General features: G+C 38.4%; 1 protein-coding gene across 6 annotated transcripts in view; it reads left to right on the top strand.

Moving 5' to 3' along the window:
* The window catches only part of AKAP7 (A-kinase anchoring protein 7), a 93,532-nt gene that overhangs the window by 15,087 nt on the left and 63,929 nt on the right, over positions 1–14,516 (top strand). For all 6 annotated transcript variants that reach the window (XR_014227636.1, XM_082306611.1, XM_082306610.1 and 3 more), the window contains exon 5: positions 1,129–1,289. Coding sequence is in view for 5 of the 6 variants with exons in the window: in XM_082306611.1 (XP_082162737.1) it covers positions 1,129–1,289 (161 nt within the window). In the remaining variant the exon portion in view is untranslated. The remainder of the gene's footprint in view (positions 1–1,128; positions 1,290–14,516) is intronic.

Below are 14,516 nucleotides of genomic sequence, written 5' to 3'. Positions count from 1 at the left end.
GACTATATCAATCAAGGATATTTTGTCATGTAATCAACCTTAACATCTTTCTTAAGCTGCCCTATGTTTCAATTAAATGCATAGTTCTCATCAAGAGTCCATCTTGTTAAACACAATTGAAACGTGTGTAGAGTTGTTTGTAATTGTACAGGCATAAGAATAAGTTTTAGCCTACTTTAGAAATCATGGTGACGGCTTTCAGCTAGAACAGAAAAAGTAAAATAAACTCTCTCGAGAGTTTTTAACCTGTCACTGCCATCTAGCGTTTATAAAATCAATGTCCGTTTAGTGAAAAGTTTAAATTCAGTTTTGTCGAATAGAATTAAAAACTGTGAGCATGTGAGAGATCTTTTAGAAGACACTAAGACTGTTCATATAGTTTTTGTTTAGCAAGTGAATCACTTCAAGTGCAGGTCAAAACAAACATTTCATGTAATCGTACATGCACTTAATATGGCTAATTAAAATGGTTATTAAAAGGTTACCAGGTTTGCTCCTGTTTCTTAAGTTCCATGTAGATTATGTGTGCATGCCACTTATCTCTTAAAGAAAGTAAGCATCAATTTAGATAGTACTTCTTTTAATAACAGTTCTCAATGAGCTTAATAGTAATTTCCATATAATTTTATCATTATATATAATGTCACTAACCTCTGTTTATAATATTAAGTAACACTCTGTAGTAACTTTGAATGAAGCAGAATCTTAGAGTGTTCAGTTGAGCTATCAGGAGATGAAAAAAGTGAATTAATTTAAGAATGAAAAACCAAATGCTTCCGAGTAAGCATCTTATTTAAATGGGATGCACAGAGTAATAGAGACACTACCATGTTAATACCTAGTCACCTTGAGGACTGAGATAAACTCTTTTGAGGAATTACACCTGCTGCAAGGTCTGCCTTATTATTTCTGTGGTTTTGCAGCAGGGTGTATGAACCAGTTTACCTTTATAAAATGGTAATAATAATACTGACTGCATTGATAGGAAGTAGTGCAAAAGTACCTGAGTAGATCATAAAATGACACTAATAAAGCTTTGTGAGATTTTTTGGATGGGATGATAAGTAGCAGTGTAAACAGTATTACTGTATTTGACTTTCACATAGATATTTTCTTTCCTCTTGACAGAGCAGTTGGTGCTCTTTCAGACAGCAAGGATTTTGTGGAAGATCTCCTGAAAGGAAAAACTGTGGATTTGTCTTTTCAAGGAATTGATCACTTCAAAAATGAAGTTGGATTTGTGAAGTTGGCAGAAAATGATCATACAACTATACTTACAGAAATAGCAGGTACAACTTGTCAATCTAGTTTAAGTGCTTTAAAGACATTTTGTCAACCTAGATAAGAGTGGAGCACAAAGATAAGTTGGTGCTAATTTAGTCAACATTAATCTGCTTTTAACACCTGCAAAGGCTATATGATGAATTTCCCAGTATAGTTCAAAAGGATATTAATGAATTACAGACAGTACTGTTATCTTGTATCTTTTTATTTAGTATAGGTAAAAAATGTAGTGCAGGTTTGTAGATGGATATAAAGACTCCACTCTACGTTGTTTTGGTCCAAGTACTGTCTGCTGTTTCTCAGCTGATATTTATACCCCTTTCAATTTGTATATTTGTACTTACTGACTTTAAGATCTGTGATGCATCTTACCTGACTTGCAAAGTTACATAGTTCTCTCGTTTGTATTCATGCTGAGTAGAGCACTAAGTAAGAGACAGTGACATTCTTTCCTCTTCTGTGCTCTGGGGAGTCTTTAAGTTTTGTGTTTCCTGTATGTTATACATATCACTCTTAAATCTCAGTAAATTATGACTGTCACATGTATAAGTATGTATAAGTAAGTATGTATAAGTTATGACTCACATATATATGTCTCACATAGATATACACACACATATATACGTGTATATATATATATTTACTTCATACATGCACTTCTGCTTATGTATAAAGTAAAATCTGGACTTTCTCTACACTCTTGGAGGATGAGGGGAATTCAGGAGAAGGGCATGACTCATCTGCCAGAGGAATGGAGTTGGATTCCATGCTGCTTTAGCCTGAAATTTTTTTTTGGAGCAGTTATGGAACCAGTCTGTGGCTTGTTCAATGTTAATTGCCTTCCTTTGGCAATTAGGAAGTTACTGAAAGATGTGGCAGGTACGTGCTACTATGCATGTGCACCCACATGTTCACTTCAAGAGTGAAACTGTCAGTTCTCTCTTAACAGGGGAGCTAAGGCCACTGCCTTTGCCAGTCCAAAGATACAGTTCAAGTCAGTAGGAATATATAAATTAAAAGGAGTGTAAATATCAGCTGAGAAACAGCAGTCACTACCTAGACCAAAACAAGGTAGAGTGGAGTTATTTTTATCTGTCTGTGAGCCTATACTTAAACTATGTTGTTTACAGATACTAAATAAAAATTCTCAGTGAACAATACTGTCTGTAATTCATTGGTGTCCTTTAAAACTATCCCGGCAATTCCAACTATTCCTTGGAAAGACTCTTTAAAAGAGTTTTTCAGTATCGATGAATTATCTTTTGTGCTCTGAGGAATGTGAGGTCACACCATTTTTTAATAGTGCAATAGCCCATATAGGACATTTTGTAGAGTAGCAAAGACTGCTGCTGTCACGCTACCTCTTTGCAGTCCAGTACAGAGAAAAAATGGAAGAAGTCTTTATTAATACAGTGCTTTCTCTCGCAATTCATTAGTTTAATTTCTGAAGGGCTTTTAGAAAATGTTTTGTATTTTTTCACTTACATTTCAAAGAAAGGTTGAATAGAAGACTGTGAGCTTTTCAGCTTACCAAATTGCTAATGCTGTTATTGGGCAATGCTTTATTATTTTAAGCAAGCTCGATAGAGAAGTATTTCTAATATCCAATATGGTAGAAATTGAACAGTACTTACAGTTCCAGAAAGGCTTTGGTTGTCAAATAATCCCATAATTATTTCCAAGATTGAATCTACCAAGTCCTTTGGATGCTTCCTCATCCTTGTCTTTGAGTTTGTCTTTAGATTTCTTTTGAAGATGACAGAATATTGCATGTATGCTGTTTTAGAAACAGTGAGATAATTCATAAACTGTGTTCCCTTTCAAATACCTCTTGTGAAAGGAGATGAATGGTTTCTGTTAGTGACAGTAACTTTTGATTTTGAGATGTTTATAGTTAATTATTAAGAACTCCAAAATAACTGAAGTTGCTAGACATGGAGAGCCAGATGTCTTTCAATGACAGGAAATAAAGGTTTGTTATGAATAATTTTCTACACATCTGTGTTGGGTTTGCATGGCAAGGTTTTGGTAGTGGGGGGGCTACAGGGGTGGCTTCTCTCAGAAGCTGCTAGAAGCTTCCCCCATGTCCAATAGAGCCAATGCCAGCCAGCTCCAAGATGGACTCGCTGCTGGCCAGGGCCGAGCCCATCAGCGATGGTGGTAGCACCTCTGGGATAACCTATTTAAGAAGGGGGAAAAGTTACTGCACAACAACAACTGCAGCCAGAGAGAGGAGTGAGCATATGTGAGAGGAACAGCCCTGCAGATGCCAAGGTCAGTGAAGAAGGAGGGGGAGGAGGTGCTCCAGGCACCAGAGCAGAGATTCCCCTGCAGCCCCTGGTGAAGGCCATGGTGAGGCAGGCTGTCCCCCTGCAGCCCATGGAGGTTCACGGTGGAGCAGATATGCACCTGCAGCCCGTGGAGGAACCCACGCCGGAGCAGGTGGATGCCTGAAGGAGGTTGTGACCCCGTGGGAAGCCCATGCTGGAGCAGGCTCCTTGCAGGACCTGTGGAGAGAGGAGCCCACATGGAACAGTCTGTTCCTGAAGGACTGCACCCCATGGAAGGGACCCACGCTGGAGCAGTTTGTGAAGAACTGCAGCCCGTGGGAAGGACTCACATTGGAGAAGCTCATGGAGGACTGTCTGCTGTGGGAGGGACCCCACGCTGGAGCAGGGGAAGAGTGTGAGGAATCCTCCCCCTGAGGAGGAAGGAGCAGCAGAGACAACGTGTGATGAACTGACCGCAACCCCCATTCCCCGTCCCCCTGCGCCGCTCATGGGGAGCAGGTAGAGAAATCGGGAGTGAAGTTGAGCCTGAGAAGAAGGGAGAGGTGGGGGGAAGGTGTTTTAAGGTTTGGTTTTATTTCTCATTACCCTACTCTGATTTGATTGGTAAGAAATTAAATTAATTTCCCTGAGTCGAGTCTGTTGTGCCCATGGCGGTAATTGGTGAGTGGTCTGTCCCTCTCCTTATCTCAACCCACAAGCATTTCGTTATATTTTCTCTCCCCTGCTCGGCTTAGGAGGGGAGTGATAGAGCGGCTTTGGTGGACACCTGATATCCAGGCAAGGTCAACTCACCACAACATCTTAGACTAGTGGACCAGATTTTGATCAGAATTAGAGAAGTGAAAGATAAGATCAGATTTCAACCTTTGTTTTTCAGTTTGACAGTCCTTCCCAGTAGACAAACTCAGTACAGTCAAATTTAGCAAACAAGCAAACCTATGTTTTCTTTGTAAAGCATAACTATTAATACTCACTCCATATAAGCATTCTTTGCTTATATTAGAACTACAGCTGTATATTATTATTTCCACTTAACACTGCTGTTTAGTAAAAATGTTTCTTCTTTCAGTGCTTACTTTTGCCAACCGAATGGGTCATTTCTTGGCCTTAGGCCTCTTCTTCAGTCTCTAGACTTACAGAGTGATGTTTGTTTCATCTGGATTTAGTTCTGAAACAGGGTAGGGAGCTGAACATTACCAGAAGAAAATGGTAAAATGACTGAAAATGTTTAACGGGTATGACTTTAGGATATGCTACCTTTCCACTTCTTAGTGACTGTCGTAACGGTAACTTCTGAATCGCTGCTGATTTCAGAGTATCTTTTTGTGCCTTCTTGGAAGTGCTAATATTATTTCATAATGAGTAACCTATAATCCAGGAAAGCAAATTCAGTTTTTGTATTGATGCTTGTGCCAGAAAAAGTTTTTAAGTCTGTATGTAACGCTGAAGATTACACAAGTGTGTTTCAAATGTTAGCTTAGTTACAGATTAAAATAGTGAAAAGGCCAGGTATGAGTAGGAAGAAAATGAATACAGTAAACAGTTTCTATGTATGTCTTCATTAGATTAAATTGCAAAAAAATTAATATAAGTAACCTGATAAAAACAGATAATTTCTTATTACACAGATGTCCTTCAGGGCAGTGCAATTTGGAATGTGAAGTAATATTAAACAAAAGAATCCATGTGAACTCTTCAGAACTGGTGAGGTAAACAAGAGAGTCATTAGGATTCTCCCCCATCCCCCAAGCATATCACATGTATAATTCCTTTAATGTAAGAGTACACTTACAGAGTTAATTTCAACACAGTTTAGTTTGCATGCAGTTTTTACAAAATGTTAGCAGACAATCCTCTAAGGGCCAAACCTGCTACTGAAGGTGTTGCATTTTGGGGAAAAGACCACGTAGTACTTTCTGGGCTGTACTTGACACAATAAATATATCTTCTAATGTAAAGAATCATATTACCAGAAATGTGCCACTGAGTTTATTTTCTGTAATACATTTCATATATTAATTCAAAACACACTGTATGTCAGAACTATGCCTAGTACCTGCTCTGTGGATAGTATCCTGAATACACAATTTTAGGGAGACAGCTGCAAGAGAAGATATTGGAAACTCTTTTCTGTTGGGTTGCTATTGTCAGGATCTGTGTGAAGATTGCTATCAGCTCTTCATATATGCTGCTGTGAGGTTATATATGGTTGACAGAAATTAATAGTCTCAAGTTTATTCTGGCTCCTAGTACAGCTTGCCTGTGATATAACTTGTGTCCCTAGAAAACTGCAATTTTAAAATTGAAGCTGGCAGAAAGAAAAAAAATACACAGTACTGCCTGCAGTATGTTAATCATTCTGTTGTTGTCCACAGAACAGTAAAGAGAGATCATTTCTGTAGCTGGTTTGATTTTTGGCAAGACCTAAGTTTAGTTTATTACAGAATTACTGTTTTGCTATTTCAAGATTATGTTTGGTTTCTGGTATGCTCTTAGGTGAATTTTGACTTCATGTGTTATTTTTTGTTCTACATGAATATTGAAGGAGAAATATTGATAACACAAAAATAGAAAATAAAAGAAGTTAAATTAGCTTCTTGTAAGAATGCATTTAGTTCCATAAATCATACAGAGATTTGTTTGATACCTGTAATGTCTGAATGTGGTACAGCATTACAATGGTGCATGTTTCCTAATGCCAATGTAAATCTAAGTTTGCCAGAGACAAAAGTTCAGGAAAAGCAGAGCTAATATGGAACTTCTTTTTGTTGTAATGTGCTAGTTTTTTCCCAACAATCCATTAAAAGACATTAGCATCATATATTTATCTGCTAGGAATAGTGCTAAACCGCTATGAAACAGAAATTTAATGTTAGAAATTTTAGGAGTATTTTAATCACTCTTTGTCCAAGTCTTTTTAGAAATCCTGAGCTAAAAGCAACATACACACTTACAGTGATTTTTAAAAAGCTCTTCATTGCATGTGCTTTGCTACACTACAGAATATTTGAAGTACAAAGTGAATTTGGAAAAGGTAATTAATTGTTTGGCTTTGATTTTCATTTTGATAGTTATATTGTAAATGCTATTTGAAGCTGATAAAAGTGAATCAGTGAATCCTGTTTTTTACCCACCAGGATTTGCAGATTTTGGTTCTATGGACGTATGATGCACGTTATGGTCTGACCATCAGAGGGAGCTTGTATTTCATGAACAAAAAAGTGACTCTTCGGTTTATGCAGATAACTATTTTGTTTGCTTTTGGTCCTTTCTTTTTAAGAAATGTTGATTTGTTGGGTTAAATATTTTAATACAGTTAGGACTGCACTAGACAGACGTGTCGTACACCTAACTAGTCATTTCCTTTAACTTCAGTTTTCTAAAAATGACATTTAGTCTAATCTCACTAAGCTGATTTTCCTAACAGTCCGTACCAGAGAGAGAGAAATGGAAAGCGAGTCATACTGCCCGTGTTCTTCTCTAGGTACATTACAGCTTTACTCAAGCATAAGCTAGCATTGCCACCATACCAAAGCAGTCCATCCCTTTTTGTTGTGCTGGGGATTTGTGCAGCCGCATAGTGAATACCACTGTGGTTAAATCAACATTTTTACCTTTGCCAGGTAATTTTTAACCTAATCAGTTTGCCAGTGCAGTTTACTGCATAGCTACATGACTGTCGGCAAAAAAGATAGGAGCAGTGGCAGGCACGGGGCTGGAGAAGAACAGTCTGTTTTGGCAAGGATGGTGGTTTATGAGTTTCTTTAAAGATTATGAAACCACACATTTAGCATCTATTTTAGGGTAAGTTAAATTGCCCTGACTTCAGAGGGCCTAGAGAAATAGTTTAATTCAGTTAATTTCGTTCACTTTAGTTCCAGATGGCTGGAGCTAAGATAAATGAATTTTGCCTCTTGTCAGTTATTCTTAAGTCATTTCACATGATGGAAAAATTAAGAAGTCAAACCTGTTGTAATTTTCCATTAAAACAGCTGATTTGTACAAAGTGAGCAAAAAGCTGCTAGTGCAAATCCATAGCAGTTGCATTGAAAATGTACTGCTGTGACATGTTAGATTTTCTTCTAGTCCATGTGCCATTAGTTACAGTTTCTACTAATGTGTGTAGGAGAACTTTACTAGCATGTGTGGGAACTCGGCTCATCCACAGCACGAAGAGAAGTGTGCTCTAAAGTTGAAAGTGGCAGTGTTCTGCTGTCTCGAGAATGTAATTATCTATGTCAGCAAATATATGTATATGCTGTACCTTGTGATGAATATAACCGGCAGAAAAAGAAATCCAACAATTTTTTTGTTGATTTCATTACAAGAGCCAAGACACCTAGTACTTACTTACATCCAGGACTGATTCCAATAGGCCTGAGCATTGTTCACGGCTTTTGATATTACGTAGTTTTCTGCATGCAACCTTTTCTAATTCAGCTTTGTGCTACATGACAGTTTTCTTCATTTTAGGCCCCTTGACTAGACAAATACTGACAACAGGGGCAATCATTTTAGTGAAAATAAACAGTTACTATTAAGGCCTAGTATAACACCAGTTAGTTTTATGAGTTTGTGCTCCCAACAGGTAGCAGTTATTAAATACAGTTTGCTCTGGAGCTCAACATTTATTGCATGGGAATATTAAATGCTGTGCTATTGCCAGATCTCTTAGCTCACCCTTTTTGTGTGTCACGTGACAAGTAGGAGAGGCTAAAGTAGATATGCAAAAGCAATAGGCTGCGACAGGGGCCTGGCTTTGGAGCACTGTATTGCAGTGCCTCTCCTGCCCTTTGACTGTACTACTCTTCACTCAGGGTCTTAAAATTTTGATCAATTGTGTGGAAGGAGTCAGAAAGAATAGAAAAAATTGTTTCAGTTTGCTAAGAAAAACGTGATTTGGCTGTATACTGGCATTTTCAGCAAGGTACAGAGAGTGCAGATACAAGGGGAAGAATAAGGGTTTAATAGAAAGGAAGTCGGGGTAGCAGGAATAAGTAAAGGATCTGTTTGTAAGGCAAGGAGAAAGTAAATCTTATGGGAGGATTTTGGCATTTACAGGCCAGGTAATTTCTAATTTGCTGTTGTGTAGTCAGGTGGGACTGGAAACAAAGTTTTAAATTGTTGCAAGGAATTTATTCAATTAGTAGGGAGATTGAAATATCTTCAGTTTGTCATAGTATTTTATCTTTGCGCCTTGATGTTTATTATCGTTTTTATTCTCACTGTAGTTGTGTTTGTGAAATATATAAAGCAAACTAACCATGTGCATGCCTGGCTCTGAACCTGCCATTTAATTTCTCCTTGATTTTTTATTATGAGATGTTTTTGATTCTTAACATCCCTCTGTTCAGAACACATATGATGATCTGGTTAAAGGTCACTGAGCACTGCTGTATTGTTTAATGAAACTGAACATGCTGCTCACTATGTTCATTGACTGTGTTCCTCTAAAACACCCATTAGTGATCTCCACATTTGTTCCTTAATGCTAAAGATGTGAAGTATGGTTCTCTGAAAGCAAGGACAGCAAATGCTTTTAGATTTTCATTTACATTCTTCTTCGTATTGTGCTGCCAAACACTGAATAACAATTACTCTGATAAATACCTCATTAAAATGAAGCAATAAGATATGTTTTTTGCGGTTTAAAAGAAGGTACTCTCACCCACTTCTTTTTGTGATCATGACAAACTTTTAGGAAGTATTGGAATGGATTAAAGCCAGTAAAAGAACCCAGTTTCATCAAGTCCTACCTACGTTCCTATTTCAGTCCAGCACTTTGAGCTTTCACATTATCATTGTTTGTTTTGCAAGGCTTACCTTACATATTGGCATCCTTGCACAAAGTGGGGATTGCTTGGTCCAGCTGCTCCTCGGGTCCTACTTCATGAATGAGCACATCTTTGTTCTATATATGTGTATGGTGATGGAGAGAAACAGATACTGCCGATACGTGTTTGAAATAACCATATAGCTCACTGATATATGATAGTGGTATGGTACAGTGACAACTCACTGTAGAAAAGCCAAAGTAATATATAACCAAGTAGCAGTGGAAGAACCATTGGGAAATTGGCTTGACTCTGGTTTACCTTTTGGCACAGTGTAAAGCTGACTATTTGCAGAGAAATGCTAGTACTGATGGGGATTTAAAGTAGCCACTTTTCATATGGAGAGATGAGAAGCAAGAGCTTCCCTTTTCTTACATCCTGGAGATAAAATCACCAGCACGTGAGGTAGTGACTGACCCTGGTTTAGCCACCATTTTTTTTTATCAGAGATTGGGGATTGCTGAGGTGTTCAGGAGTCAGTAGTTTTTGTCAGGCAGCAGCCAGGGACACTCCTCAGGCTGCTACTATCATTTATAATGGTCTTAACGGTAGGATGGTAGAGAGTTTGGTGCTTGATGCAGCCTTTGATTATATATTTCAAGCATAACATGATAGCTAAAATAATTTTTTTTAAATTCGTGGTGCTCACCTCTGGTGACATATAGTTGAAGTTGTGATAAATATTAGCATCTGAAATGGATGGCTTTGAGTTCTTCATTGGCTTGGAGATTGGGTCTTGCAAGGCTTTGCGAGTGCATTATGCTCAGTGCTATTAGGAAAGTAAGGATGACCAGAAGAGCTTGTTTGTAGAACCCAAACTTCTGCTGACTGATAGCCAACAGAATACTCTTAAAAAACAACTAAGAACTTAAAAATGTTAACATGACTTAACATGATCGTTATAATTGTAAGTTATCTATGCTTAGTTTTTCCTCAGCTCCAAGTGGAAAGTAAAAAGTTTTTCAATAAAGAGACAGAATACTGTTTCTAAATTCTAAACCTTTTAATTGAGGGAGCATAGTTTAGAGACAAGCAGAAATTAATAGACTGTACGAAAATGTGCATACGTAGCAGTTTTCCATAGCTAATGAAATCTTGGAAAAGAGTATGGCCGTTTGTATTATGGAATATGGTTCAATGTGCAATGTTTCTATGAATCATTCTGTATTGATCTAGCTGTTGAATTTTTGAGCCTTTCCAGTATATAGCAGTTCTGAGTAAGTTTCATATATCACATTTCAGGTCTAATTATGGGGAAACAGTTGTCTAATGGATTCAGCCACATCCAATGTAAGAGAGGCAGATGACATTCAGTAACTCTGACATTATAAAAATAAGGTACAAAATGGTATTGCAGAGTACTTCAAATTGCATGAAAGACAGTCTGAAAGCTGTCCAAAAATTTGTTCCAGGAAGTCATTGAGCTTGTAAAAATAGTCTTAACTTTTCTAGGGTATACTTTGAAGCTGCAAACATTGGTCAGCCTGAGACTGGCTGACATTTTTCGGCCACAAAAATGATCAGAAGGATGGAGCACTTCTCCTATGAGGCAAGGCTGAGAGAGCTGGGCTTGTTCAGCCTGGAGAAGAGAAGGCTGCGGGGAGACCTTATTGCGGCCTTTCAATACTTAAAGGGGGCTTATAAGAAAGATGGGGACACTTTTTAGCAGGGCCAATAGCAATAGGACAAGGGGTAATGGTTTTAAATGAAAAGAGGGTAGATTTAGACTAGATATAAGGAAGAAATTTTTTATGATGGGGGTGATGAAACACTGGAACAGGTTGCCCAGAGAGGTGGTAGATGCCCCATCCCTGGAAACATTCAAGGTCAGGTTGGATGGGGCTCTGAGCAACCTGATCCAGTTGAAGATGTCCCTGCTTACTGCAGGGGGGTTGGACTAGATGGCCTTTAAAGGTCCCTTCCAACCCAAACTATTCTATGATTCTAATAAGGGAAAATACAGATCTTGTATGATTTTCCAGTCTAGCTAGTAATGTTGATGTCTGGGGGAAAGATGACAGATCCTCATTTGTTAAGACCCATGGGCATTGTCTGTCTACCATTCTTGTCACTGGCCTCTAATTTCGTTCAGTTCAGGCAATCCCCGTCATAAACCTTAACCTTCATCTATTTGCTCAGTTTTCAAATCCACTTTCATGCTGTCCCATAAGCCTGGAACTTTCTCTTTCCCACAGCATCCATGCTTCCTTCCCCATTTCTTTTAAAACCCTTCTTGTGGCCACTTCTTCAAAGAGCTGCATGTATATTAATAGCATTACATTATCTTCTAACCTTCCTGTGCTCTCAGGAAAACATTTCCCTTTTTGTTTCTTTTTTCCGCCCTCCATCTACTCAGATTTCTTTCTATTTTCATTATCTTTGAAGAAGGAAACATTGTGCTAATTACGTTCGTAAGTCACCTTAACCAGTAAAATGTCACGTGTTCCGTAAGTGTCATATACGGCAAAACTGGGGCTATCTATCTGTAGTACCAGCAAGCGTGGCCAGTCTCTTGAGCCTGTGATGTTTAATGACAGTCTATGCCACGACAAAGCTGTGTGAGAAGTCTGATCACCATGAGAACGTGTGTGGACACACACACATACACCTAAATCTATTAAATTTAAAACTGCAGTCTGTCTCTAAAGTTATGCCTTCTTTCCTCTCGCCCAGTTTTTCATTATGTTTTTTCTTGATTAGAATTGCCAGGTATGAAAAAAAAGATGAATTTAGAAAGATAAATCGAAGCAGACACTGAACAAAGCTATTTAGCACAAAATGGAGACACGCAGGCCATGTGGTTGCTGTTCAGCGGTGTGAAGTGTGGGTCCCCTACTGTCCCACTGTGACACACACTGATAGTGCCATATGATCGGTCTACCCTGTTGAAAACACTGGGCTTAAAATCCTGTGATCAGGTGCACATCGGCAAACCTCTGGTCTGACACTAAGCTCTTGCTGGCGTTAAGGGGACACCCTTAGAGGTGCAGGTCTTCACCAGATCTTAATTGCAGAGTGGGAGGTAAGACACTGCTTGGCATAAGACATGGTGGCAGAAAGACTTTGAGCTTTTAGGGGAGAAAAAAGACTACAATCCACGAGACTGAGTCAGAATATCACAGGGTAGCATAAACCTGGTTTTGATAAGACTAATCCTTTGCTGGAACATCAAAGTCAATGAGTCCCCAAATGATGCAGTTCAGAGAACCAAAGGAACCAGAAAATGGCTTTGTTACAGATAATTTCAGTTTCCAATAAATGTAACATTTTATTGGCTTACTAACATCAGAAAATAAGCAGGCTGTTAGACGCAGGGAAATACATGCACACCATAACTAAATGGCTTAATTTGAACTTCCATATCTCAGTTTGAAGAAGCAGCAAACATTTGTAGTCTTCTGTTTTGATATGTTAATCTGTTGTTCAGTAGCATTTGTGTGCACAGCTGCACAATAGCTTAGTGCGGATTCAGTGTAAATTTAGAAACGTTTCCCGCAGACACAATTTAAAATAATACAAGTAGGTAAGCTGTGCTTGTATATAGATATATAGCCATAGCTATAGATATATAGTAGGCCTATAGATCTAGATACATAGATCTACAGATCTATATAGCAGTTCTGCTTGTATATATATACATGGGTCGGGGGGGAGAGAGAGAGAATGGGCACAAACTGAAGCACAGGAGGGTCCCTCTGAACATCAGGAAACACTTTTTTACTGTGAGGGTGACCGAGCACTGGCAGGGGTTGCCCAGGGAGGTTGTGGGGTCTCCCTCCTTGGAGATATGCAAAACTCATCCAGGCATAGTCCTGGGCAACCGGCTCCAGGTGGCCCTGCTTGAGCAGGGCGGTTGGACCAGATGACCTCTGGAGGTCCCTTCCAACCTCAACCATTCTGGTAGGCTGTTTTCAGTGTCTGCCATAGTAATGTGGCCCCTATTACCATTGTGTAAACGCTTCACAAGTTTTAATCTGGTTGTCCTTTCAGCATCCTGTGAGTTAGAATAAAAGGTTGGGCTAATTCTTTTTTGTAAAATGCATCAGCATCTTGTAAGTGGGGACTGAAGGTTGAAAGAGAATTTTCAAGTGGGCCTGTTTAAAAGAGATGGCATTTGGGTCTTTGATTTCCTTGGCTTCTTTCAAAATCCCAGCTTTAGTTGCATAGACTGTGGAGCCTAAGGTTATAAATCATATGCAGCAAAGACAGAGAAGTGAATTTTGATCTCCAGGTCCCAAGTGAATACTCTGAGCTACTTCTAGAACTTTTCTGTTGCAAAGTAATGCACAAACTTCTAAAATCTCTTCCTAAGCGTGATTTCAAAGTAGCTCACTTAAATAGTTACTACAGAAAACAAAAAATGGTAAGAGTAGCGACTCTGGAATGACATGTTACAGGAGCGCGAACTGGCAGACTTATGCTAGCCAACTTTATATGCCTATATTCCTCTTCTTTGGGCCTTCCCTATTTTCTTTCAGCCAGCTGTGTTGCTTGCTTCCCAGTGTAATGCATTTTCTTCCAGGTGGGAGAACAAAGCACTGGATCTTTCTGTTACAGCTGAACTATCAAGCCAAAAACATAATGCACTTAAATGCAAATCCATTGTTATGATAAGGGTTGATTAAATTCATGTGATAGGATTGATTTTATTTTTTTCCCCTATTTTGATTTTTGTTCAAAGATAGCATGAGTCAGCTAGACCTACAGCTACTGAAAAATTGGTAGTTGTATTTGCAAAGGAAAAAAAAAGGATATTGCAGTTTTTCTGTTTTTCAATTAAAAAAATATTCTACTTATTGGTATTATTTTTGCCACAAGTTTTATCAATTTTATCTAAACGTTTTTTTAAAATTACAACAGAAATTTTTCATTTAAAGTATTTCAGCTAAAAGAAATATGGAACATAATTCAAACATTATACTGAAATTATTTTTCCATAAAATGAAACATTACATTGGGCAGATGAGTTGGGAAATAGTAAACTAGGTCAGTGTAGTAGAGTTGCTTTGGCCCAGGCTGTAGGCAGATAAAAGTGTACGTTAAAAATAGGAAATTAGCTTGGAAGGCAACAGTGAAGCTTAAAAAAACAAACAAAAATCATCAGCAT

The sequence above is a fragment of the Platalea leucorodia genome (assembly GCF_965183815.1).
Source record: "Platalea leucorodia genome assembly, chromosome: 3".
NCBI classification, from domain to species: Eukaryota; Metazoa; Chordata; class Aves; order Pelecaniformes; family Threskiornithidae; genus Platalea; species Platalea leucorodia.
The sequence above is the reverse complement of the archived record's forward strand: the minus strand, read 5'-3'. Positions and strand labels throughout refer to the sequence as shown.